The sequence below is a fragment of the Cololabis saira genome, chromosome 19 (genome assembly GCF_033807715.1).
Source record: "Cololabis saira isolate AMF1-May2022 chromosome 19, fColSai1.1, whole genome shotgun sequence".
NCBI classification, from domain to species: domain Eukaryota; kingdom Metazoa; phylum Chordata; class Actinopteri; order Beloniformes; family Belonidae; genus Cololabis; species Cololabis saira.
This window is the reverse complement of record NC_084605.1, coordinates 1823646-1850867: the sequence shown is the minus strand read 5'-3', so window position 1 is coordinate 1850867 and position 27222 is coordinate 1823646. Positions and strand designations below refer to the sequence as shown.

The following is a 27222-nucleotide window of genomic DNA, read 5'->3' as shown; positions in this document are numbered from 1 at the left end:
GCTCTGAGGTCGTCAAATCAGTTGCTTTTAGACGTCCCAAAATCTAGGCTCAAAACTAGAGGTGACCGAGCTTTTGCGGTGGCCGGTCCTAAGCTGTGGAATAGTTTGCCACTAAATGTTAGATCTGCCCAGACCCTAGTGGTTTTTAAGTCTTCTTTGAAAACTTATTTATTTTCTTTGGCTTTTAGTGTGTGACAACTTAGTTCCCACATCTGTGTGAAGTGATTGTTTTTTATTGTATTTTATTACTATTTTATTGATCATTTTAGTATGTTAGTGATTTTATTGTTTCTACACTGGGTACTGTGTTTTTCTTTTGGTATTGTTTTATTCTCTTGTATGCTGTACAGCACTTTGGTCGACCTCGGTCGTTTTTAAATGTGCTTTATAAATAAAATTGACATTGACATTGACATTGAAGAAAAAGATGGTGGATCTGTGGACCGATTTGAATGGTAGGTAACTTTGGCTAACATTGTGGGATAACTTTTTTGGTCAGTATTATTATTGTTATTATTATTATTATTATTATTATTATTATTATTATTATTATTATTATTATTATTATTATTATTATTATTATTCGCCAGCTTGATTTCATGATGGACAACATTGCTGCATCCTCAAGAACCCTTTCAAGAATGGCAAAGCAACGGGAGGTCTGCGTGACAGCGATGGAGAGGCTGCATCATAGAGAAGGACAGAGAATTGGGGGAAGGAGCATTTCGTGGTGATAGATGAGTCACTTCAGACATAAAAGAAAGGTAACTTTTTATATTAACTGCTACAAATTGTTAGGCTGCTAATTATGACTTAGTCTTGTGATGCCCAACGTTCAGGTCGAGACTGGACAAGACTTGAATGTCTGGGGAAGTTAGTGCAGGATTTTGTAATAGTGCTACCGCTGGTTGCAACCAGCTTCACTGAAAAGGTAAAATAGGTAAAATAGGCAGGTTAAATAAGAGTTTTCTTTTTCCTGCTCCTTTCTGAACATAGATAAAGATGCAACTGTTTGCTATTTCCTTTGGTACAATTTGAATGTTTCCATGGGCAGAACAAGTAAATGAAATTAAATGAAAATCTGTTAGTCTTTCATCCTCAACCAATGATTGGTTAGCTCTGCTTTGCACACACCTTACCAGAAACGTCAGCAATGTTAGCAACGAAAGGCCCACCCTAAAAGACTGTTGGTTGGTTTTGCAACCCTGTTTTTTTTTTAAACTCACAAAACGTTTCCACCCAGACACCCGCTTATTTTTACAAAATTGAGGTGGAACTTCCCCAGACAATCATTTTGAAATATTAGAGTTTGGAAACGAGACTAGTTATAACCACATCACCAATGTGGAAAAATTAATTAGTATATTCAAAGATTCAATATGTAAATTTTGATCAGAATTTTGAGGTAAAACATTACAAAATCATGTGCAATTATCAGAAATATGTTTAGAAAGAAGAGTTTAAATGTTATGTCAAAGACATTTACCAATTGAAGATGCAAAAGGCACCAAATACAAGTGCAACAGTAAAAGTTGGTGGCGAAGTGCAAATATGCGGCCTTCAGCAGGGAGCAGGGTGCAGATTTTTAGGGCCCGAGCACTTGCAGTGCGAAGGCCCTATTGTATTTGCAGGAATTATTCTTCTTCTTCTTATTGTTCTGACAAAAGGAAGGCCTTTTTGCCCCCCTAAACATGCCCAAAAAGTCACCAAATTTTGCACGCCAGCCAGGCCTGGCGAAAAATTTGATATTTAATGGTTTGCATTCATGGGCGTGGCAAAATGGCTCAACAGCGCCCCCTTGAAAATTTTGTGCCTCAAGCCCCACGATACGATTTGACGTACATGCACGAAAATCGGTACACACCTGTATCATGTCACAACTTAAAGAAAAGTCTCTTGGCGTCATGCCCGAAACCGAACAGGATGTCGGCCATTTTGAATTAGTCGTGTCATTTTGGCGAAATTTATGCCATTCCTTCGGCAGTTAATACGGCCCGAGCCGTAACGTGCCCCCAAGTGTGTTATACATCAAAATGTGCGTCTCCATCCTCCGACTCCACGCATTACTTTTCTCTTTCAAAAGCGTTACCGTGGCGACGCTAGACGCCAAAAAGCGCGCCAACCCTTCATCTGATTGGTTCAGACAGAAAAAACTTTGCGCCTCAAGCCCCATAATACGGTTTGACGTACATGTACGAAAATCGGTACAAACCTGTATCATGTCGCAACTTAAAGAAAAGTCTCTTGGCGCCATGGCCGAAACCGAACAGGAAGTCAGCCATTTTGAACATTCTGAATTAATCACATAATTTTGGAGCAATATATGCCATTCCTTCGAGAATTAATACGGCCCGAACTGTATCGTGAACCCAGATGTGTTATACATCAAAATGTGCGTCTCCATCCTGCGACTACACGCATTACTTTTCTCTTTCAAAAGTGTTACCGTGGTGACGCTAGACGCCAACAAGCGCACCCCCCCTTCATCTGATTGGTCCATATTGGATAGTTCCCCAAAAGTCACCAAATTTGGCATGCAAGCCAGGCCTGGCGATAAATTTGATATTACATGGTTTGCATTAATGGGCGTGGCAAAATGGCTCAACAGCGCCCCCCGGAAAACTTTGCGCCTCAAGCCCCATAATACGGTTTGACGTACATGAACGAAAATTGGTACACACCTGTATCATGTCGCAACTAAAAGAAAAGTCTCTTGGCGCCATGGCCGAAACCGAACAGGAAGTCGGCCATTTTGAACATTCTGAATAAATTGCGTAATTTTGGAGCAATATATGCCATTCCTTCGAGAGTTAATTCAGCCCGAACCGTATCGTGAACCAAGATGTGTTATACATCAAAATGTGCGTCTACATCCTGCGACAACACGCATTACTTTTATCCTTCAAAAGTGTTACCGTGGCGACGCTAGACGCCAAAAGGCGCGCCCCCCCTTCATGTGATTGTTCCATATTTGATAGTTCTCCAAAAGTCACCAAATTTTGCATGCAAGCCAGACTTGGCGATAAATTTGATATTTCATGGTGTGCATTAATGGGCGTGGCCTAACGGCTCAACAGCGCCCCCTAGAATACTTTTCTCTGCCATAACTTTTGAATGGTTTGACATAGAGAGTTGTGGGTGGTGTCATGGGACTCTGTAATGAGTCCTTAAGCTTCGTTGGCCTTAATTAGCCCCGCCCCTTCTTCTGATTGGTTGTCCCGATTTTCTGCTATAACTTTGGAATGGTTTGACATAGAGAGTCGTGGGTGGTGTCATCAGATTCTTTATGGAGTCCTTGAACTTCATTGGCCTGAATTAGCCCCGCCCCTTCTTCTGATTGGTTGTCCCTTTTTTCTGCTATAACTTTTTAATGGTTTGACATAGGAAGTTGTGGGTGGTGTCATGGGACTCTGTAATGAGTCCTTAAGCTTCGTTGGCCTTAATTAGCCCCGCCCCTTCTTCTGATTGGTTGTCCCGATTTTCTGCTATAACTTTGGAATGGTTTGACATAGAGAGTCGTGGGTTTTGTCATCAGATTCTTTATGGAGTCCTTGACCTTCATTGGCCTGAATTAGCCCCGCCCCTTCTTCTGATTGGTTGTCCCGATTTTCTGCTATAACTTTTGAATGGCTTGACATAGAGAGTCGTGGGTGGTATCATCAGATTCTGTATTGAGTCCTTGAGCTTCTTTAGCCTGAATTAGCCCCGCCCCTTCTTCTGATTGGTTGTCCCTTTTTTCTGCTATATCTTTTGAATGGTTTGACATAGAGAGTCGTGGGTGGTGTCATTTCTGATATGCTTATGGGGGCGGTGGCCGTGAGTGCGAGGGCCCGTTCATCGCTGCTTGCAGCTTTAATTATTTTAAAAGTTGTACCAGCGCTCCTGCTCCATCCCGCTCCAATTTGGCTCCAGGGCCACCCATACCTGACCTACAACCAGCTTGTTTTCTAGCTGGATCTGTTTGTTATCGAAAAGTATGTCATTGATTAAATTATTATTCAAACTGTGGGAGGGAAGAGATCTGAAACAGAACTCATACTGGAATCTGACGATGCCAGGTTTGGGTTTAAGTGTACAACGCTGCTTTTTTGGACAGGTCTGTGAGCAAGGAGCAAGAAAATTCTCACCTGCTCTGTTTCCCTCACATGCTCTGGTCCACCATCCACATGTAGAGACCTATACTGTATTTTTTAGCCTGGTATTTGGCTGTACTTTGTGTGTATAAAAAGAGTAGCAGCATATGTGTATGTTTTATAACATCGGCAAGAAAAAAAAACATTGTTGATTGTCTTCTCAATCGCAGTGAAACGATTGGATTGCCGATCGACAGAAGCCAAGTTGAAACAGCAGCCCATCATTTATAATGTTCATGCTTATAGTGATGAAAAACAGAATGGGACAGAATCATTCCTATAGAAACTCTTAAATTTGGCTATAGTGTTCATCCATTCCATGGAAATCTTGCATTCTACTTTGTCTAATCAGATTTGTCAACTTTATTCCTGCTAACATAAATTTATCTGACACAAGGTTAATAATCTTGTTTCTTGTTCTGTCATTTTCCCCAAAACACAGTATGGAAGGGGCAGGATGGCTGGGGGCTGGAAGCGGAGGAAGTGGGTGTTCGGGATGCTGGGGGTGCAAAGCACGCGGAGGCGGCCAGGGCGAAGACATCCAGGGAAGCCGGTGCTTCGCTTGGTGGAGAAGAGGGGGAGGAGAGAACTGGTGCCACTCATAGCTCATCATGTCAAAAGGGAGCAGACATTTCCAGGGAGGATAAACAGAGGGTAGCCTATCATACTGTGTTATTGTATTATGTTACTAAATAATGTTTGTTCAAAGATCTCCTCTGTGCGAATTGTTGTTACGTATCTGTTATCACAGATGTATGTGTGTAAATATATATATATATATATATATATATATATATATATATATATATATATATATATATATATATATGTTGTATACATATAACAAATGTTATCTGTTAAAATCTGTTTTATTTTGTTTTAAATAAAAAGTGTAAACTTCTTCATATGTGATTGCTTAATTTACTAATGGTTAACTATGGTCAAGTAATGCTTATGAGGCAGTTAAGCATTAATAATGTGTTACCTAAGGGATAAATGTGTTACACTTTACAATAAGGGTCCAGCAAGCCTTTACTAATGGTTAAGTAATGGTTATGAGCCACTCCTATACATTTATTAAGGTTTATGTCAGGTTACCGTTCATAAGGTCAGGTAAGCTACCTGATAACATACACAGCACCATTAGGAAATGATTACTTAAGACTCTAAATAGTTGTTTAATAATGCCCATCCAGTAAACATGTACACCATTAGCGAATGATTAGTAGATGTATTAGATAGCTGTTACTTAATGCATATTCACTCCAAATAAACACCATTAGTAAATGATTACTAGGGACATTATTAACGTTTTACTTATGTATTAACTAATGTATTACTTAATACTAAGTAATGCATACATAAGGATAAATAATTACATCATGTAACGTTTATTAATGCTTACTAATGTATTAATTAACTCTGAGCAGTAGGCATTAATTAACTGTTTATTAATGCATTAACTAATATGCTAATTAATGTTAAGTAATACATAATAATGGTTATTTAACTATTATTACACTGTTAATTAATGCTTAATAATGCATTAACTAACTGTTTATTAATGCATTAACTAATATGCTAATTAATGTTAAGTAATACATAATAATGGTTATTTAACTATTATTAAACTGTTAATTAATGCTTAATAATGCATTAACTAACTGTTTATTAATGCATTAACTAATATGCTAATTAATGTTAAGTAATACATAATAATGGTTATTTAACTATTATTAAACTGTTAGTTAATGCTTAATAATGCATTAACTAACGTTAATTAAGGGACCCTTATTGTAAAGTGTTACCGTTTTTTCTTTTTAAATCCCAACCTTTGCGTAGAAGGTGGCTTGCGCATCTTTCAAGCCCTGTTTTGTGCGCAAGCAAGCTTTTTAAATAAGGCCCGGCTTTGCTTGCACCGACTGCAGCGTTTGTGAAGCTGCAGACCTCAAAGAGCTTCCTGACATCGACGTGAGGACGTGTGTGCATAACAAGAAAGATGGTGGTCAGATTCATCACACCCCCTGCACTAAGGACCAGTGAGGAGGATGCAGTTTCCATTACCCCTAGATTACCTAAGGCCCCGTTTACATGTTTCCACACAAAACACAAAACTGATCCTGCACTTGCATGTGGAAGTTCAAGATGACGTGAAACACGTCACCGTCAGCAAAACATTCCAGTTCCAGTGTAAATGACCCCAACGCACAGTATACAGTAGTTCATATGTGCTGTTTTTATATTGTTAATCTGCTTTTATTTTGTTATTTCCTTAACTTGAATGTGCTCTTATTTTGAAAGGACAAAAAAAAGACAGAAATCGATGAAAAGGGGTAAACAGTGCAGCCGCAACAAACATACAGAGCTCAATAAGATAAATGAGATAAAAGAATTACGAAAGGGGAGAGTATAGCAGGAGTTATAGCTCCAGTCGAGAGGGAAACAAGGTTTTTGTTTATTTGCCTCTAAAAGTTTTAAGTTTATTTGAGTTGTGTTGTTTCCAACTTTTGGTGCTAACAGATTTTAAGTTGAAGTTAAGAAAAGGCAAAATAAACAACTTAAGACCAAAAGGCCAGGCTTGGTTTAATCTCGACTGAGACCTTACATCCAGTTTCCACTGACAGGACTCGCCTGTCTGTGTGTCAGTAATGCAAACTATTATTTACCAGCTCAGAGCACAAGAGGACAGAAACGGTCCAGAAATGAATCTCCTCCAAAACTGCTCCATTCAAGGACACATGGGAGACAGCAGTGAGAGAATGCTACACATCATCACCCTCTAGTCTCTGTGTTGTTGGTCTCTTTTATTTTGAGTTTGAAGGAATGTGATGAGAGAGAGAGCAGGAGGGTTGATGTGTTGTCGAGGGGGTGTTTATACTCTAAACTGAAGACCTCCCATCTGATGCAGGTGGAGATCTGGTGCTATGAAACGTAAACTATTATTCAGAAATGGAGTTTGGTTTCGCAGTAACAGGAAACAGAATACTTGTGGAGACGTGTAGGAATGTAAACCGGTAGGACCAAATTCTGCGTCAGTCTTCTGGCACACCACCTCTCAGGTGAGGCTCAATCTGAGGAGTCGCCATGGCAACGGACACACCCACCGCACAAATTCCACAACGATCACGAAAGAGAGACTAAGTTTTAAGCTGTGTCCCAATTGAGGGGCTGCGTCCTTCGAAGGCTGCATTTGAAGGCCGATTACGTCACGGCGGCGCGCCGAAGGCTGTCCCATTTGGAAGGCTGCTTCAGATGCAGCCTACAGATGCAGCCTTCTTCTCCCCCCGTTTGAAGGCTGTTAGAAGGATGCATCGGTGTATCCTTCGCGGCCCACCATATCCCACCATATCCCAAGATGCATTGCGCACACAGCTATTTAACAATGGCAGAGACGAAGCAGGAAGAGAGAGCGGAGACAACTACACTTTTAAATGTAAGTATTGGGTTTCACATCGCTCTAATAGGTAATGGTAGATATGTTAAACTTTAAGGGACTTTAAAACATAAAAAATCAGTTCAAATACGTGGCATTAGTTTTGCTGATAACCATCTAGGTCCGTGTATTTCGCGGCCATCCGTTTGTTGTTTTGAAATGACAAAATAAAAATAGAGAAATAATCCAAAATAATCCGTTTCCCATCTTTTGTTTTGATAATGAAAAACGGATCGTTATCCATTATCCGTTTTCCGATTTCATTGATGTGTTTGAAAATCGAAATTGGGAATTAAAACAGCGAGTGGAAAACTCTTTTCTCTTTTCTCTATTCGTTTCGGGCGGGGGCGGGGGGTTTGTTAGATGTTGTTAGAGGACACGCAGCTTTTTTTTGTCGCTGCAGCTGAACGGACTTTCACAACATCACAGTGAAGCATGAGTTTAATCTGTAATCTGTCTTCTCTCCGTCATGAAACTGCAGCGATGTGACGGTCCGTTCAGCTGCAGCGGCAAAAAAAAAGCTGCGTCCAATCAATAACATAAACTGAACTCTAACATAACAAAACGGAGCTAACTAGTTGAGAGGCTCTGCTGCCTCCACATTCGTCACAGCATTTAAGAGATTGACATATATTTTATCGTTACTGTGGACTGTTATTATTTTTTATCCTTAATATTATGTACATAAATGGACCAAGATGAATACATTTAGGTTGTGAACCCTGGTTGACTGCTGAGTATCTGTAAGTCCAGTAAAATGTTTGTATTGATTACATTGCTAACCTGAGGATTATTAGTATTATTTTGCTGTTGAAGAACCATCTTGTCTGTTGACATGAAACAACAACAAAACCTGAACATTTCAATTTTGTGTTAGGGAGCAAGGAGCATACGGAGGAGTTCATCAGGCTCAGAGCGGTGCATGAAAACATGTTCACGGGGGCAAAGAATAGTGCCAGTGTGGCATGGAGGTAAGACAATAAACAAATATTTACATCTTGTATTTAAAAGTTATTCTAATGATTCTAATCCTATACAAAGGCTAAAATAAAAAGACAATCCAGTAGGGAAAAAAACACATCCAATGATTATTTGGGGGATTTTGTGTCTGTCTTGCTGTCACCTTTTCCAATATTTGTGTCCTTGTGTTATCATGATTGATTTGTGTTTCCCTTTTTTTCTCGTTTCTCTCTGTGTTGAGGACAATCCTGGAGAAAATGGGCCTGCAGGGGAAGGTGACTCCCCTGCAGGCTAAGAAGAAGTGGGACAACCTTAAAAAAATATATAAAGTATGTACATGAGATCTGGAAATTGAATTATTTGTTTTACCCATGCAAGTTAATAAACACTTTGCTGAAAAGTTTTGCTGTTGTTCATATGATGATGTTGTTCTCCGTATTAGGATCTCAAGTGTCCAGGGACAGGCGAGGGAGTGGGTGGGAAACTCGCTGCAACTTGGCCCTTGTTTGACCTCATGGATGAGGTATTGGGACAGAGGCCTTCTGTGGCCCCCCCTGTCCTAATGGCCTCCGTCCATGAGGACACACCGGGGCCAAGTGCAGCGGTGGGTGACCAGGAGGAGGAGGATGAGGAGGATAGCCGGCCAGGGCCAGCAGCAGCAGCAGCAGGGAGGAAGAGGGGTACAGAGGGAGGCAGAAGAGAGGAGAGCGCAGGAGAGCAGGGAAAGGATGGACAGACTCTTTTCCCTGCTCCAGAGATTTGTAAATAAATAATTGTTTTTTGTTGTAAATGTTAATTTGTTGATAATTGTTAGGTTGTTAATTTGTTAATCATACTGTTCACTTTTTACATGTTAATTTTGTACATAGTTTTTATATAAGAATTTTATTTTTCCAATTTAAGTTATTACCTTTTAAGAGATTTAAGAGAAGTTTACTGTGTTTATTGAATAAAAATATTGTTGTTAAAAATATAATTGTACACTTTATTTGTTAGTATTTACAGATAAAGCACAACAGTAGAGACCAACTATTTACAATTAACAATAGATTTACTTTGTTTGATTAGATTTGTCTGAACATTCACAACTATTTACAAAATTACTATTAAAACAACTATTTACAGCTAAAAAAAAAACAAATATAATGAATAAATACAAAAAAATAATATATAAAGAAAATGAATATAAAAATGTGAATGTTGTTGCTGAGCAGGAGTCCCTGACAAGCTGCTGGGCTTGATGACCTGGTGTCTTCTTCTGCTGGCAGTGGGACATCATCTATGGTCTCCAGAGTGTCTCCACTGTCCACCGCATCGTCCATCAACTGGGTTTGCAGGGCTGACGCAATCGACGGCTGCCATGTCACTGAGATTTTTTTCAGAAAGAGGCGAGAATAAAAGACCATGCATACAAAATACTACTTCACAACCTTATTTACATAAAAGAAATCCCATCACAAATCTGTCTACAAAACAGTTTAAATAGGAATAATAGCTTTACTATTATTTCACCTGCCTTCTAAAGGTAATCATGGTCACATGGCAACTCCTCCAGGGCAGACACCTCTGCAGACAGCTGGTCCCGCCACGAAGCACCGCTGACCCTCCAACCCATTCTCCCCCTCATCCTCCACAGGCTCGTCCTCCAGGGCCATGATGTCACAGGCCCCAAGGCAGATGTTGTGGAGGACGGCACATGCTGTTATGACCTGAAATGAAAAAAATGTTTATGTTTAATTTACTCTTGTCCAGTATTTTAAAAAAAATAAAAAAAATCCTGTTGTGTGATGAAATACCTGAGGTACAAAGGTGTGGTGCACCTCCAGCGCTTGGAGGAAGATGGCCCTGAACCTGGTCTTCATCATTCCATAGGCACGCTCTATAATGGAGCGTGCCTATGGAATGACGGCTGTTGAAGAGCTGGGCTCCCACACCTTCTACCGGTGGTTTGTAGGGAGTGATGAGGGGGAGTGGATGTTGGAGGCACGGGTACCCGCTGTCTGCAAGGATGAAGTGGAGACCACCCTGTATGATGCCCCACTTGCCAGCCAGAAGAGGAACACCAAGGCCTCAATTGTGACACCCCATCCGTGTCTCCGCTCCTGGTGGAGCAGGTCCAGCAGCACGGCCAGGGACTCTCTGCTCAGCCTAAAATCTGGCCTTGTGTCCTCCTGGCCAAAAAACCTGTCCAGCACAGGAACTGCCAGGTTTATCCTGCAGTACAGGGGTCTGGGCTGGATAGGGTAAGGAGAAGATTTATTTAAATTTAAGGTGAGGGTTATTTTAAATATGAATTATCAAAATTAAATGACATTAACCATATAAACTAAGCTATATTTATATGTCTGTATAATAATCTATATAATTGACAATAACACACACACACACACACACACACACTCTCTCATACATACATACAACATACACATATAATAATGTCTAGCGTTTATGTCAATTCACAGTGGTAATGTATAGATATGCTAATTACCCGTAACTGTTACTTTGGTTAAAATTGAACACATCTTTACCTGTCTTTGGTCCTTTGGTCCTCCATCAGCCGCACATAGTACAGCACTTGCCGGCGCCGGCGGACACGCCTCTCTTCCTCCTCCAACAAAATGAAAATAAAAAAAAACAAAAGAAAAACTTCTGGCTCAATTTCTTTTTTTGGGGGGGGGGCGGGGGGGGGGGGTCTTTCTTTCTTTTCTATCGTGTTTTCTTTCTTTCTTTCTGTCTATCTTTCTTTCTTTCTACTTTGTTTAGTGACGTAGAACAAGGGCGGGCACAGCTGGTGACGCAACCAGGAAATCCCCCGCAGGCTAGACCGTCTCATTTCACTAACGTCCGTCCAGCCTTCGGTGTGGCCTTCGCGGTCTTCGAAGGCGTGGCCTACGAAGACCGCGTCCTCCGAAGGACGCAGCCCCTGAATTGAGACACAGCCTATGTGTGTGTGTGTGTGTATGTGTGTGTGTGTGTGTGTGTGTGTGTGTGTGTGTGTGTGTGTGTGTGTGTGTGTATATAATGCGTATATATTGCAAACCAACTATTTTGGATGATAAAGCCCAGCTAGGAGGCTGCCTTGGGTATTGCGTAATACCAGCAAGAATGCATCGTCTCAAACTGACAACAGCGTTCTGTAACAGAACCTCTGTTGCTCGTGATTTTGCAAGTTCATTCTTCCAAGAACGACTAGCAAGAACGTACTCTCCAAGAACACAAGTCTATTCTTAGCGTTTTTTGTATTGAGAAAGGCCCAGTGTTTTGATCAGAAAGCCTTCATGTTGTTTTACTGATGTAGTGCTTAGTTTTCACCACAAGGTGGCGGTGAAGACGTCAACATGGATCTTGTTTGTCAGGAGGTTTGAATGTAGATTTGTTTCAGTTTGGTCGGAAAAAATTAGTCATACCTTTACAGGAAAAATACGAATCCTGTTCATCGCTTATTTATTTATTGACAACTCCAAATGGGAAAAAAAATGGGATGGGATGGAAAATGCAAAGTAATAATAATTATAACTGTCAAGTTAAACAATTACAGTAAAGTTACGTTAACAGATACAATTGTAGTTATTTCCCTTCAGAATTGATAATTAACTCTAACTGCCAGACTGCTGTCAAACTCCTCTTCAGAAAACCTATGAGAGTAAAGTGTTGTGTTAATAATTAAAGTATGGAAGGATAAGTCTTTAGAGTCAGAAGGAGCTCGGCTCTTAAAGGTTTTATATGGAAGGAGAAAATGTTTATTAATATTTAAAGGAAACCACCGAAGGGAAGATGGTTGATGAAATATGAAGTCTTCTGCTGATCATCAGAACTCTGGCTGCAGTAATTCAGTAATGGAGGCTGTTCAAAGTTATTTTAGGACAAACATTCTGGTGTCTTCAGTCACCAGAGACGTCTGAACTCACCAGCCTGAAGAGAAGGATCTTAACAGAAATCTGTGATATTTTATGTTGAGTTCATGTTTGGTAGTCAGGACGATGTACTCTGTTACGCCCCAGGCTAGGGGAACAGAGGCGCAACATAACAATGAGGCCACAGGATCCACACTGAGATCCAGGCACGGACCTGGGGTAGGAGCAGGAGCCTCTTCTCCTCCCCGGTCACTGAGGGCTTGTGGGGCCACAGCAGCCTCCGCACCCACGCCCCCAAACCCACGGTCGCACCATCGGTCTGAGGCTGCGCCTTCACTGCGACTACGTATACCTCTCTCCACTAAATGCTCTGACACCACACGTTTAACTTCTGCTTTAAGCGCGTTCAAAGGGACAGGAATATCAAAAACAGCAGCAATCACCAACAAATCATCCCTAGTACACCTGTCCAACTTCTCAAGAGCAGGAGCCTGTGCAAACTCATCCATCTCAAACATCACACTGCCTTCACACACACAGAAAAAACTGCCAACCAAACACACAAACTACCAAACCGCACAACGCGGGCGAATGTACCACATGCTTCTTCTTCTTGTTGAGGTTTATTGGCGGTTGGCATCCAGTTTTTCCCGGTGCATTACCGCCCTGCCCCTCCACATGCTGACTGAGGTGTGCAGCTTTTGAGCTGGACCAGCAGCTTGTTGTCAGCTCATCAGTCTCATCTGCCCCAGCTGTGGAGGACCAATGGCTGCGGCAGGAGGCGGGACCTATAAATCTGAACTGTCAGTGGGAAGAACAAGATGGATCAACAAACAGGAGCGCTCACTCGCCCAAAAATACAGAAACAAAATATAAATACAATTACACACTAAATCACGGGCACTAACGGCTGGGGGCCGTAACAACTCGGACGTTCTGTTGTTGTTTGAATGTTTTGATCTCTTCATCTATGTTGGTGATGATGCTGTTTTAAGTTCTGGATCACATTAGTTCCTGTGTGGCTTGTTTTTACGTTTACACATATGGATATTCTGAATTGACAGTGAGAACATTTCACATGGAAGTCGTGTTTGTCTCACTGGCTGATGGATGAATGATTTCTCTCAGGGATGGATGGAAAACAAACATAGAAAGAAAAACAGAATATTTGATTTTATCAGTTGGACAAATAGTCGTTATGTTTACAACTGCATGATAACATTTTATGTAGGTAAAAGAAAACCTTCAATAAAGTTCATAATTATCATTTTTATTCTATCAGCTTTTTTATATGCAGATATTTAATGAAGACATAACATAACTGCATGTTCCTCAAAGTGGCTGAGTTTCCTGTGAATGTCTTCTTCTGAATCTTCATCTGATGTTTCTGCAGATACACAGGTCTCCTGTCAGGTCAGCAAGACGTGTATCTTACCCTGCAGTTTCACAGCTCATGATGACGTTGTCATCCACTGGATTCAAGAGACTTCACCAGAGTCCCGGGTTCACTCCTACCATCACAAACAAGACCAACTGGGACAGCAGGACCAGAGGTTCAGAGGAAGAACATCACTGTTTGAGGACCAGATCTCCAGAGGAAACGCTTCCCTGCTGCTGAGAGGAGTGAAGGTCCAGGACCAGGGCAGATATCTGTGTGACGTCAGCACCGTCACTGGAAACAAGGAGAACTTCATCCACCTGAATGTGAACGGTATGTGGAGAATAAAAACCTCAGCAGATTCAGATTCGAGTCCATTGCGTGTGTGTGTGTGTGTGTGTGTGTGTGTGTGTGTGTGTGTGTGTGTGTGTGTGTGTGTGTGTGTGTGTGTGTGTGTGTGTGTGTGAATGCACGAATGTATGAATATGTATATATGTGTATGTGTGCGTGAGTGTGTATATGTCTATGTAGCTATGTGTGTGTGTGTGTGTGTGTGTGTGTGTGTGTGTGTGTGTGTGTGTGTGTGTGTGTGTGTGTGTGTGTGTGTGTGTGTGTGTGTGTGTGTGTGTGTGTGTGTGTGTGTGTGTGTAATAATCCTATCAAAGCTCCACCTGAAGTGTATCTGTAGTGGGGGAGGGAGGGGGGGGGGGGGGGGGGGTGGCAACCCCGCCACCCGCGAGACCAGAGGCCGACAAGGAAGAACCCAGGCCACCAGCAACCCCACAGAAGGGAGAGGTAGGAGGGAGGCAACCCACCGGCAGCGACAACCCATGGCAGGACCCTTCCATACCGCATTCTCACCAACAAAGACACACAATCACGCACCGTTTCCCCCTCCCCGGGGGGGTCCAGCACCGCCAGAAGGCACCCCAGGCTGCGCGGCGAGCCCCGCCAGGCCCGGGCATCGCGACCCACCTATCCCAGGCCGGCGAGGGAACGCGGGTGATGTGGGCCCCCCTCCCAACCCTGGTGTTTAGTGCATGTGATTAATGCAATAAAAACATGGAGGAGGAGGTCAGGGACAATAATCCCCCCCCTCCAGAACTACGTGTCCTTGTTAAATGTATTTATTAAGTGTTGAATGTGCAGTGTCTACCGTGCTGTTAAAACCGTGAGGCGGGGAGTGCTGGGCCACACGGGACAATGCCCCCCCACGACCCGGACCCCCCGCCCCTTCGCCTATGTGCGTATGAGTCATCTAAGGGGGGGAAGGAGGGGGAGCGGAGGCCAAAGCCAGGAAGCAGGACCAGCAAAGCCAGCCCTGATAAGACACCCGCGCCCCCCCACCGGCCATCCAGTAGACGGGGGCCGGCCCTCCGAGCCGGGCCAGGGCCCCACCGTACCTCCACGGGCGCCCCCGGCGCCATGAGGTAACCCCCCCCATAGGCCCCCACCGGCCAGGGACAGGGCCCCACCCACCACCCCCCAGGGCCACCAGAGGCCCGCGCCCCAGCCCCTCAAAGCCGACCCCCAACCCCAAGGGCTACGAGATCACCACCCCCCCGCCCCCACTAGGTAATGAAGCCAATAATCGGGGACCAGAGAGAATGCAATTCAGCCGAATGTTGTTCAGTGGAGGCAGACATTATCTCACTACTAATATGATCTGATAAAAGATTCCTAAAGTGGTTAATACATAAACTGGACTTTTGTTTCAAATTCACTACAATGGTTTTCTTTGCAATACATAAGGCGGTGAGAACCAGGTGTGTCCAGTTAGTTTCCATTTGAATATCTCCCAGGTGTCCTAATATACATTTATATATCATCTTTAGTTGTGTTTTAACTGATGTACGTTGATGTGGATTATTTACAAGATATTGTTTTATTTTAGCTGTAAAAGCAGTTTGGTAAACCATGGTTGTTTTTAACATAAATACATTTGACTGTAACTTTGAAAGAATGATCAGAGAAGTACGTTTTCAACCGAGATTGAAGCATATGAAGTAAACAGGCGTTCAGTTACATAACAACATTAACAACTGCTTATTTGTCCTCCAGCTCCAGTCCAGAACATCAACATTGAAAAGATACAAGATAAAATCACCTGCAGTTCAGAGGGGATCTATCCTGAACCTGGACTCACCTGGACCACCAATCCTCCATCCAGCGTGAACCTGCAGAGTCCACCAACAGTCCAGCAGACTGAACAGCAGCTTTACAGCATCAGCAGCTCTCTGGTACCTTCAGACGGAGATACTGACCTGGACTACATCTGCACCGTCAGCACTCCAGCAAACAGCAGGAGATCCACTTTGCTTCGACCAGGTAGAAAATACATTTAAATGTTTATGTGGTGGCTCTTAGTGCCACGAAGACCTTGATGAGATGTTCATGTCGTCTACAAAAGCTTTTGTCCTTTACAACTGATGTTTAGTTTTCTTTTCAGTTTGAGGTGTTTGGGTTTCCATCATTCCATGTCATGTTTACTGTCATTTCAGCTGTTATAAGTGGATCAAACACTCAAAGAAAAATCTCCTGCTCAACTGCCAATTATCCAATAAGGTATCTCATCTGGACGTTTAACCACAAAGAGATCATCCTGACACAGAGGGGACATGTAGGGCTCTACACACCTTCAGAGAGGTGGGAGCAGCACGTGATGACTGTGTCAGAGACAGGAAGTCTCACTCTGAAGGATTTATCTTCAGACCACACAGGAACATACAAATGTGAACTCAGGGATGAAGAGGAAACATACGTGAAATACACCTTTCTTCACATACCAAAAGGTAAGCCGGTTAAAAGTGTTAGAGTCAGAATGAAAATAAATTATTAAGAGTTTAGTTTCGGTAATGTCTAATGTTTAATTTGGATATTTAAAAGGAAAGAGTGTTGCTTGTTTGGTCATGTTCATGTCAAAAGTTGAACTGATGGTATGAACATCTGCATGACATCAGTCTGCTGCAGCAGTAAGTTGTCGGTGACTTAGATCGTCAGAGCAACAGTCTTTGACCGTGACGTCACACAACTGCATCCATTTCCTGCTATAGATGGAGACTTTAATGTTGCTAAATTATTCTGAATTATTTGTTTTAGTAAATAGTTGAAACCTTCAAATAACTCCTGTGTCACTGACTTTAGCTCAAGAACTGGTCATAAATCAATAAAACAGATTTAAGAAACTGCAGCTACAAACAGTAAGAGAGAGTTGTGAAGGTTCATGTGTGCTGTGATCTGTGGAGACTCGGGTTCAAATCACTGACATCAAAAACACAAACTGTCATTTTAATTGTTAATTGTTTTTCTGCTGCAGACTGGACTGGAGTTATTGCAGGAGTGGTGGTGGGTGTGCTGCTGCTGCTGGCCTTGGTTTCTGAAGTCGTTGGTTACAAATTCAGGGAAAGGGTGAAAAGATACAGGAGAATGAGGGAATACAGGAGGTGGGAGAAAAAAAGAGATAAAGGTAAAGATATTGTTTCATGATGTGTTTGTGTAAATACGAAGGGTGCAGGATGTTGAATATTTGCTAATATCTTATATGCCGGTACTTTGAATGAAGTTTTTCCAGACTGTTGATACTAGTACTGATATATGCAGCTAAACTTCTGCTGCGATACTTGATACTGACATTAAATCTGACGTAGTAGAATTGAGACTCACCATGTCAGCTGCATGTATTTTTAAACCTAAAGAGCACAAATAGTCCCCATTACTAATAATTAATTCCAAGTTAGTGGGCTTCCTCTGATCAGTCTTGCAGTAAATTATTGAAAGAGATCATTTCAAAAACCTGGAGTCCATCTATGTTATTACAGATGATAACTTGCAGGTAACGCCACGTCTGGAAACACCAACTGGGAATTGTGTTGTGAGGTTCAATGTAGTTCACAGATCTGTAAAACCCAACATCTGTAACAGCTGTAAAAGGCTGGTTGTCCAGAGCAATAAGTTCCAGATGTTTGTTAGTGATGTTGTTGGTCACGCTCGTACTTTCTTGCCTTTGTTAAAGGAGTGATGTGTAATGTGAAGACAGAATTAAATTCATATTCCAATAAAACGGGGGCAGTACAGCTGCACCAAGTGAGTTGATCTACCCTCACGAAAGAAATGAGGGAACGCTCGGCCCCTCCTCATCACTTCTGTTGTCAACTCAACGCCAGATACGTGAAACAAACTCAAAATCTGAGAATAAAAGCACAGAATCTTTAAATAATTAATTAAAATCTCTGACAAGGATACAATAATTTTGCTCAGTTAAACTTTTCTTTTCTCATCATCATTTCTAAAACCATCTCTGTGGCTGAACCGTCTTCCTCAGTTGGTCTTTCTGTTTCTGTGGTTGCAATTCTGAAACGAGTCTAATCAGTGCCGTCAATCAACTGAGAGAAGACGGGACATCGTCAAGATCAATACATTTGGCATTGACTTAATAATACATATGGATTTCTGCAAGTGTGTATATACAGTTTTTATATGAAATGTCTGCTCCATGTTCAGTGTTTGAACACGATGACACCAAACAGTAGTCGGCACTTTTAACCATTTAAACATTCAGACTGACTCATTAAAGATTGAAGACACTTCTGATGTAGATTACAGAACACACTTTTACAGTAATACGTCAATACAGTCATATTATACATTTTTCGGGTCAGTTTCATTAGTGTTTTCGTATTTATATTTTCAGATAAGGTTCTGGTTGACTTGGGCATGGAGGAGCACGACTCAACAGAAGGGGATCCACTGATCTCAGCTATGAAGGAGCGCAGAGAAGTTCGGTGAGTCCAGATCTGATCAATAACACAGTCAGTTTGTGTAGATTAACAGTTTTGTTCCTTTCATATTGTTTCTTGTCATCAAAATGAGAACTTTTGTAGTCAGATGTGTTTGTTTATTCTGGGCCAACTCAACTCAACCAGAGGTTCATATTTCAAATACTTCTGTAGTAAAGGCCCCAAAGTCATGTGAGGCTTCTCTTTGACAAGTTAGGCACTTAGGTGTGTGTGTGTGTGTGTGTGTGTGCGTGTGTGTGTGCGTGCGTGCGTGCGTGCGTGCGTGCGTGCGTGCGTGCGTGCGTGCGTGCGTGCGTGCGTGCGTGCGTGCGTGCGTGCGTGCGTGCGTGCGTGCGTGCGTGCGTGCGTGTGGTCGCCCTTCATTTTTGTGTGAATGTTGAGACTCCACTGATTGGTTTATGAGTAAATCGTCCCCCACGTGGGATGCACTCTTATGATTGGCTGAAACAAAGGAAGATATCTGATTGGTTGCAGATCCTTCCATGTTAAAAGAATTACGCATTTGTGGATTGAGGCACGTACGGGGAGTCTCAAAAGTCACACACAAATCCAGCGCACCTCACAGATCACAAACCGTTTGTAAATCAGGTTATATTTGTGTGTGCATCAGAAATACATTTGTGTATCTTGTCCTACACACGTGTGAATTGTTCTGTGCATTTGCAAATCATCTTGTGCATTTGTGAATCGGTGTGTGTATTTGTGGATCAGTGTGTGCATTTGTGGATCAGTGTGTGCATTTGTGGATCGGTGTGTGGATTTGTGGATCAGTGTGTGCATTTGTGGATCGGTGTGTGCATTTGTGGATCGGTGTCCCAGCACGGTTCATCCAAGTGAGCGCCGGGGCCTTCGTTGGCTCCAACCTGTAGACTGTGTTGTATGGAGCTAGAACAGTCTCATAATTCACAAATGCACAGGACAAGTTTTACAAATGCACAGACCGATTTGCAAATACACACACCGTTTCACACGTGCACAGAAAAATTCACACGTGCGTAGGGTGCACACACAAATATAACCTGATTTACAAATGTTTTTTTGTCTGTGAGCTGCGCTGGATTTGTGTGTGAGTTTTGAGACTTCCCTGACCTGACTAGATCCACAAATAGGTTTTTTTTAACACGGAAGGATCTGCAACCAATCAGATTAAAGGGGCGGATACACCTGCTGTTTGAACCAATAGTATACGGCTGCAGACCCGGAGGCAGCAGATCTGAGCAGCAGATCTGAACCGCAGTTCTAGACGTCACAGAGCCCCCTACTGGATGACTGTAGAACTGCAACTAGTAGAACTGCACTGCAACTAAATCAGCGTTCCACCTTAATAAATATATGAAGATTTAATTGATAATGAGGCATGGAGCTTAAATATGAAGATTTAATTGATAATGAGGCTCAATATATGAAGATTTAATTGATAATTCAATTCAATTCAATTCAATTTTATTTATATAGCATCTAATACAACAGAGTTGTCTCTAGACGCTTTCCAGAGACCCATACCCAGAACATGACCCCCGAGCAGTTATTACATAAACAATGGCAGGTAAAAACTCCCATAGTGGGAGAAAAACCTTAAGCCAAACAGTGGCAAGGAAAAACTCCCCTTTAGGAGGGAAGAAACCTTGAGCAGGACCAGGCTCATCAGGGGGGACCCTCCTGCCGAGGGCCAGACTGGTGGGTCAGGGACGGCAACAGCACAGCAGGCAGGTGGAAGCAGCAACGGGATGACCAGGGGTGGGGACCGCAGGCCAGCATGCAGCTCCCGAAGCTCCGGCCCAATCATCAGGTCCCAGGTTGGGGTGCAGGGTCGGGGAAGGGTTGAAAAGGGGCAGGGCCAAGGAGAGGAGTCTTGACGGACAAACCTTCTCCCCCGCCTGCCCGGGCTGTTACCCTGCCCCCCTCACTCCCACTCCCATAATGAGGATGGAGCTTATAATTAAAGAACTTACTTCCAGGGTAAACGGCAGGGATTCGTAGCTCATTCAGCACTATTTCAGATGTCATTTGTAGAGCATAGGTCTTTGCTGGTGGCAAGAGATTTAGATCATAGGCAGCACCAGTAGGTGCAGTTAAGACTGTTATCAAATTAAGGTGAAATTTTACAAAATTAGTCAAAAAATTGGAGCTAGTTCATGTTTATATATATATATATATATATATATATATATATATATATATATATATATATATATATATATATTTATATATATATATATATATATATATACCCCTCCTTGAACCGCCACCTTACTGTGGTGGAGGGGTTTGTGTGCCCGAGTGATCCTAGGAGCTATGTTGTCGGGGGCACTTACGCCCCTGGTAGGGACTCCCATGGCAAACAGGTCCTGGGTGACGGGCCAGACTAAGAGCGGTTCACAAGCCAATCATGAAGAAGAAGACAGCGAGGACCGTTACGTCGCCCGGATCGGCGTCACCGGGGCCCTGCCCTGGAGCCAGGCCTGGGGTTGGGGCTCGTAGGCGAGCGCCTGGTGGCCGGGTCTTTGCCCGTGGGACCCGGCCGGGCTCAGCCCGAAACGGCGACGTGGGCCCGCCTTCCTGTAGGCCCACCACCCGCAGGAAGGACCATGGCAGGCCGGTGCATTGTGGGCTGGGTAGCAGTCGTGGCGGGGTGCCTCGACGACCCAATCCCTGGACATCAACCCTCACAGTGGGGACATGGAATGTCACCTCGCTGGGGGGGAAGGAGCCGGAGCTTGTGCGTGAGGTTGAGAGATACCGGCTAGAGATAGTCGGGCTCACCTCCACACATAGCTTGGGCTCTGGAACCCAGCTCCTTGAAGGGGGCTGGACCCTCCACTACTCTGGAGTTGCCCAGGGTGAGAGGCGGCGGGCTGGTGTGGGCTTGGTTATAGCCCCCCAGCTCAGCCGCCATGTGTTGGAGTTCACCCCGGTGAACGAGAGGGTCGCTTCCCTGCGCCTTCGGGTCGGGGAAAGGTCTCTCACTGTTGTTTGTGCCTACGGGCCGAACAGCAGTGCGAAGTACCCGGCCTTCTTGGAGTCCCTGGGAGGGGTACTTGATAGTGCTCCAACTGGGGACTCCATTGTTCTACTGGGGGACTTCAACGCTCACGTGGGCAATGACAGTGATACCTGGAGAGGCGTGATTGGGAGGAACGGCCTCCCCGATCTGAACCCGAGCGGTGTCTTGTTGTTGGACTTCTGTGCTAGTCACAGTTTGTCCATCACGAACACCATGTTCAGGCATAAGGGTGTCCATCAGTGCACGTGGCACCAGGACACCCTAGGCCGGAGGTCAATGATCGACTTTGTTGTCATTTCATCTGACCTTCGGCCGCATGTCTTGGACACTCGGGTGAAGAGAGGGGCTGAGCTGTCAACTGATCACCACCTGGTGGTGAGTTGGATGCGCTGGTGGAGGGAGAGGTTGGACAGACCGGGCAGACCCAAACGGATTGTGAGGGTCTGTTGGGAACGTCTGGCCGAGCCCTCTGTCAGGGACATCTTCAACTCCCACCTCCGGGAGAGCTTCTCTCGGATCCCGGGGGAGGCGGGGGACATCGAGTCCGAGTGGACCATGTTCTCTACCTCCATTGTCAACGCGGCGGCTCGAAGCTGTGGACGCAAGGTCTCCGGTGCCTGTCGTGGCGGCAATCCTAGAACCCGGTGGTGGACACCGGAAGTACAGGATGCCGTCAGACTGAAGAAGGAGTCCTACCGGGCTATGTTGGCCGGTGGGACTCCTGACGCAGTAGATAGGTACCGGCAGGCCAAGCGGGCCGCGGCTCGGGCAGTCTTGGAGGCAAAAACTCGGGTCTGGGAGGAGTTCGGGAGGCCATGGAGGAGGACTTTCGGTCGGACTCGAGGAAATTCTGGAGGACCGTTCGGCGCCTCAGAAGGGGGAAGCAGTACTCTGCCGGCACCGTTTATGGTGCTGGTGGGGAGCTGTTGACCTCGACTGGGGACATTGTCGGACGGTGGAAGGAATACTTTGAGGATCTCCTTAACCCGACTGACATGCCTTCCACTGAGGAAGCAGAGGGTTGGGGCTCGGAGGCGTGCTCATCCATCACCCAAGCCGAGGTCACCGAGGTGGTTCGTAAGCTCCTCGGTGGCCGGGCACCGGGGGTGGATGAGATTCGCCCTGAGTACCTCAAGTCTCTGGATGTCGTAGGGCTGTCTTGGCTGACACGCCTCTGCGACATTGCATGGAGGAAGGGGACAGTAGCGCTGGAATGGCAGACCGGGGTGGTGGTCCCTCTGTTTAAAAAGGGGGACCGGAGAGTGTGTTCCAACTACAGGGGGATCACACTTCTCAGCCTCCCCGGGAAAGTCTACGCCAGGGTACTGGAGAGGAGATTATGGCCGATGGTCGAACCTCGGATTCAGGAGGAACAATGCGGTTTTCGTCCCGGTCGTGGAACACTGGACCAGCTCTATACCCTCCGCAGGGTGCTCGAGGGTTCATGGGAATTTGCCCAACCAGTCTACATGTGCTTCGTGGATCTGGAGAAGGCATTTGACCGTGTCCCTCGTGCCATTCTGTGGGGGGTGCTGAGTGAGTATGGAGTCCGGGGCCCTCTACTAAGGGCTGTCCGGTCTCTGTATGATCGAAGCAGGAGTCTGGTTCGCATTGCCGGCAGTAAGTCAGACTTGTTCCCAGTGCATGTTGGACTCCGGCAGGGCTGCTCTTTGTCACCGGTCCTGTTCATAATTTTTATGGACAGGATTTCTAGGCGCAGCCAGGGGCCGGAGGGGATCCGGTTTGGGAACCTCAGGATTTCATCTCTGCTTTTTGCAGATGATGTTGTCCTGTTGGCTTCATCAGACCGGGACCTCCAGCATGTGCTGGGGCGGTTTGCGGCCGAGTGCGACGCGGCAGGGATGAGAATCAGCACCTCCAAGACCGAGGCCATGGTTCTCGACCGGAAAAGGGTGGCATGCCTTCTCCGGGTGGGTGGAGAAGTCCTGCCTCAGGTGGAGGAGTTCAAGTATCTCGGGATCTTGTTCACGAGTGAGGGAACAATGGAGCGTGAGATTGACAGGCGGATCGGTGCAGCGTCCGCAGTAATGCGGTCGATGTACTGGACCGTCGTGGTGAAGAGGGAGCTGAGTCGAAAGGCGAAGCTCTCGATTTACCGGTCAATCTACGCCCCTACCCTCACCTATGGTCATGAACTTTGGGTAGTGACCGAAAGGACAAGATCGCGGATACAAGCGGCCGAGATGAGTTTCCTCCGCAGGGTGGCTGGACGCTCCCTTAGAGATAGGGTGAGGAGTTCGGTCACCCGGGAGGAGCTCGGAGTCGAGCCGCTACTCCACATTGAGAGGAGTCAGCTGAGGTGGCTTGGGCATCTGTATCGGATCCTCCTGGACGCCTCCCTAGGGAGGTGTTCCAGGCATGTCCCACCGGGAGGAGACCCCGGGGAAGACCCAGGACACGCTGGAGAGACTATGTCTCCAGGCTGGCCTGGGAACGCCTCGGACTCCCCCCGGAAGAGCTGGAGGAAGTGTCCGGGGAGAGGGAAGTCTGGGCATCCCTGCTGAGGCTGCTGCCCCCGCGACCCGGTAACGGATAAAGCGGGAGAAGATGAGTGAGTGAGTATATATATATATATATATATATGAGTATATATATATATATATATATATATATATATATATATATATATATATATATATATATATATATATATATATATATATATATATATATATATAAATAGGACCTTCATGCTTTTCTCATGTAATCCACATCACGAGTAAAACATTTTAGCCTAAGCACTTTTCTGACTATCGTGGCAAATAGTCATTAACGTTAATTTCTCTGTCAAATTTAACTTAACAATATAGTTTGTGGATCATGTTAGGCATTTCACTGATTGATTAAATCACTTTTGCAGATCAATTAAGTGCCAATATATCTTGAAAAGAATACACAAAAAATGTGATTCACGGTAATACTCACACTCCGGTCTTCATCCATCTTGAGAAAAGGAGAAAAGAGCACGCTGCCGGAAAAAAACGAGAAGTCTCGATCTGAACTGTTGATTTAGTTGCAGTTATAAAGTAATCCAGTAGGGGGCTCTGTGACGTCTAGAACTGCGGTTCAGATCTGCTGCTCAGATCTGCTGCCTCCGGGTCTGCAGCCGTACCCTTCTCCTTTGAACTGCGTTAGTGCCGTTCGCTTAGAAAAGTGATTAATATTTCGAGTTGGTGGAATAAAGATAAATAAACACCAACAGGAGATAAAAGATAAATAAACAGGATGGAGAGGAGATCACTGTTCTTATTTTCTTGTGATTTCGGTAAAGAAAACAGCGCGATCAGAGATGGTTTGTCGGGCTGATCAACCAGAGCCGTCAGGAGAGCTCTAGTCCTGCCGATGCAGCAACTGATGATGAGAAACAGCAGAGATATTTATGTATTTGAACTACAGGTGTCTTCAGGAGAACGAGCCTGTTGACGGGGTGAATATTGCTGCAGGTCGTTCTGGCTCTGGCCGGTGGTCGCTGGTCCCGGTCAGACACCAGCTTGAGTTTGAGTTTGAGTTTATTTTATTTATAACAGGGACAGTACATATTAATGAACATATACATGTAAATATGCAAGATTATAGCCAACGGCTAATTTTCATCTTTAGTCCCCTTAGGCAGGTTAATGTCAACAACATAAAATAATAAAATCAATAAAACAACAGTAACGACAAGTAGAACAGTTAGCAGGAGGAGCAATTACAAGTGTCCTTAAAAACACAATAGGACAGAAAAGGAAAAGAAAAGCAACAACAATGAAAAATATACATGTTTTAGGCACGGTTGTGGCAACAGTGTTGTTCTTCCAATAGCCAAGCTTTAAGATGTTTGGTAAAAGAGGACAGATTCGGGAGTTCACGTATTGTGTTTGGTATTGAATTCCAGGTATGGGAAGCACGAACAGAGAAAGTGGCTGGGCTAAAGGCACTCTTTCTAAAAGGAACTACACAGTCACCTCTAGAACCAGCTCTTGTTGATCTGTTTGAATTTTTTTTCACTAAATCTTGTAATGGAGGAGGTGCTTTGCCATGGAGGATTTTGTAAATCAGGATAGCGTCGGTGTGTTTAACAGTGTTGTCCCAGCTTAAGCGCTCATGTTTTTTTAATATCTGACAGTGATGGTACGTTTTTGTTTTTTTATCCAATACTTTCAGAGCTTGTTTATAAACTGTTACGCAATAGGACATGTGTGACATGATCATAGTATCAAAATACAATTTTGCTGACTCAAGAGTTAGATTGTTTCTAATAAACCTAAAGTTGGACAAGTTAAACTTAATTCTATTCACAGTGTTTTTTACCTGTCGTTTAAAAAGAAGTTGTGAGTCAAGAGTGATTCCCAAGTATTTAAACTCTTGTACCACCTCAATTGTTTTGCCTTGCACAGAAACGTTGGTATCGCTCTCAGTATTTGCTCTTTTTGAGAAGTACATACACACAGTCTTGGATGTGTTCAAGTATAGTTGGGATTTCTCAAGCCAGTTATACACATTTGTCATAGCATCTGTCAGTTCTTGCGCAGCGTGTTTTTTATCCTTTGCATGGACATACAGAACAGTATCATCGGCATACATTTGGCAGGTGACATTCGAAGGACAACAACTTGGCAGATCATTTATAAACAAACTGAAAAGCAGTGGACCTAGCACTGACCCCTGCGGTACCCCAAGATTGTTGTTACGTAATGTTGACTTCATGTTCTGTATCCTAACACACTGTGATCTTGCAGATATGTATGATTCAATCCAATTCAGAGAACTTTGGGAGAAGTTAAAGCTAGACAGTTTGGTCAACAGTATCTGATGGTTAATGGTGTCAAATGCTTTTCTAAGATCGATGAAAACAGCACCAATGACACCGCCTCCATCAAGCTTTGATTTCATATTTTCCAGAAAGAAGCAAACCGCCGTCTCAGTAGAATGATGTTTTCTAAAGCCAAATTGCATCCTGTTCAAGGTATATGGGCTGTTGTTAAGATGATCTTCAATTTGCTCTGCTACTATTTTTTCCATGACTTTGGAGACTGCTGGAAGTATGCTTATCGGTCTGTAGTTGCTGGGTATTGCAGGATTACCTGACTTAAAGACTGGTGTAATGACAGAGCACTTCCAGGGTTCAGGGAAGGAACTTTCGTTTATGGATTTATTTATAATAGTAGTTAAGGGTGCTATGAAAGATTCTTTGTGATATTTTAGAAATGTTACATCCATACAAAATGCATCTTTGGCTTTAGAGCTTTTGAGGCCACACACAGCTTTATCAACTTGTGACTGCAACACTACGCACAAATTAAGAAAGGGGTTGTCGGCGTTCAGTGGCATTGGTGGGTGGTATTCTATCTGGGGGAAGTTGCTTTGAGTCAGTTCTTTAACTGAGTCTATAAAATAATCGTTCAACGTTGTTGCAATGTCCCTTGGATCATGGATGACTTTCTCTTCTAGCTGTAGCTCCCTAATTTCTCTGTGCACTGTACTATTTCCCGTCAATTTTTTAATATTTGTCCAGATCTCTTTAGCATTTCCTCTTGCAGTACTGATTATATTAATAAAAAAATGTGCTTTTGCAAATCCAATTTCCTTTACCACTTTATTTCTAAGAGAAGTAAATGTCTGTCTATCATTCACCCTTTTCGTTTTAAGTGATATTTTGAG

At 43.9% G+C, this 27222-nt stretch overlaps 1 protein-coding gene and 2 long non-coding RNA genes across 3 annotated transcripts in view; all 3 read left to right on the top strand.

Moving 5' to 3' along the window:
• Positions 1 to 418: 418 nt before the first annotated feature.
• On the top strand, positions 419 to 4853 carry LOC133419856 (uncharacterized). The gene is made up of 3 exons (XR_009770561.1): positions 419 to 455; positions 591 to 764; positions 4576 to 4853. It is a non-coding gene; the product is annotated as an uncharacterized LOC133419856 (long non-coding RNA).
• Positions 4854 to 7500: 2647 nt separating this feature from the next.
• On the top strand, positions 7501 to 8926 carry LOC133419855 (uncharacterized). Its single transcript, XR_009770560.1, has 2 exons — positions 7501 to 7566; positions 8444 to 8926. It is a non-coding gene; the product is annotated as an uncharacterized LOC133419855 (long non-coding RNA).
• A 1484-nt stretch (positions 8927 to 10410) lies between these two features.
• LOC133419726 (uncharacterized) overlaps positions 10411 to 27222 on the top strand; it is a 67317-nt gene continuing 50505 nt past the window's right edge. The window contains exons 1-6 of the mRNA XM_061709129.1: positions 10411 to 10769; positions 13823 to 14091; positions 15820 to 16086; positions 16353 to 16550; positions 17075 to 17224; positions 18449 to 18539. Coding sequence (XP_061565113.1) covers positions 10411 to 10769; positions 13823 to 14091; positions 15820 to 16086; positions 16353 to 16550; positions 17075 to 17224; positions 18449 to 18539 — 1334 coding nt within the window. The remainder of the gene's footprint in view (positions 10770 to 13822; positions 14092 to 15819; positions 16087 to 16352; positions 16551 to 17074; positions 17225 to 18448; positions 18540 to 27222) is intronic.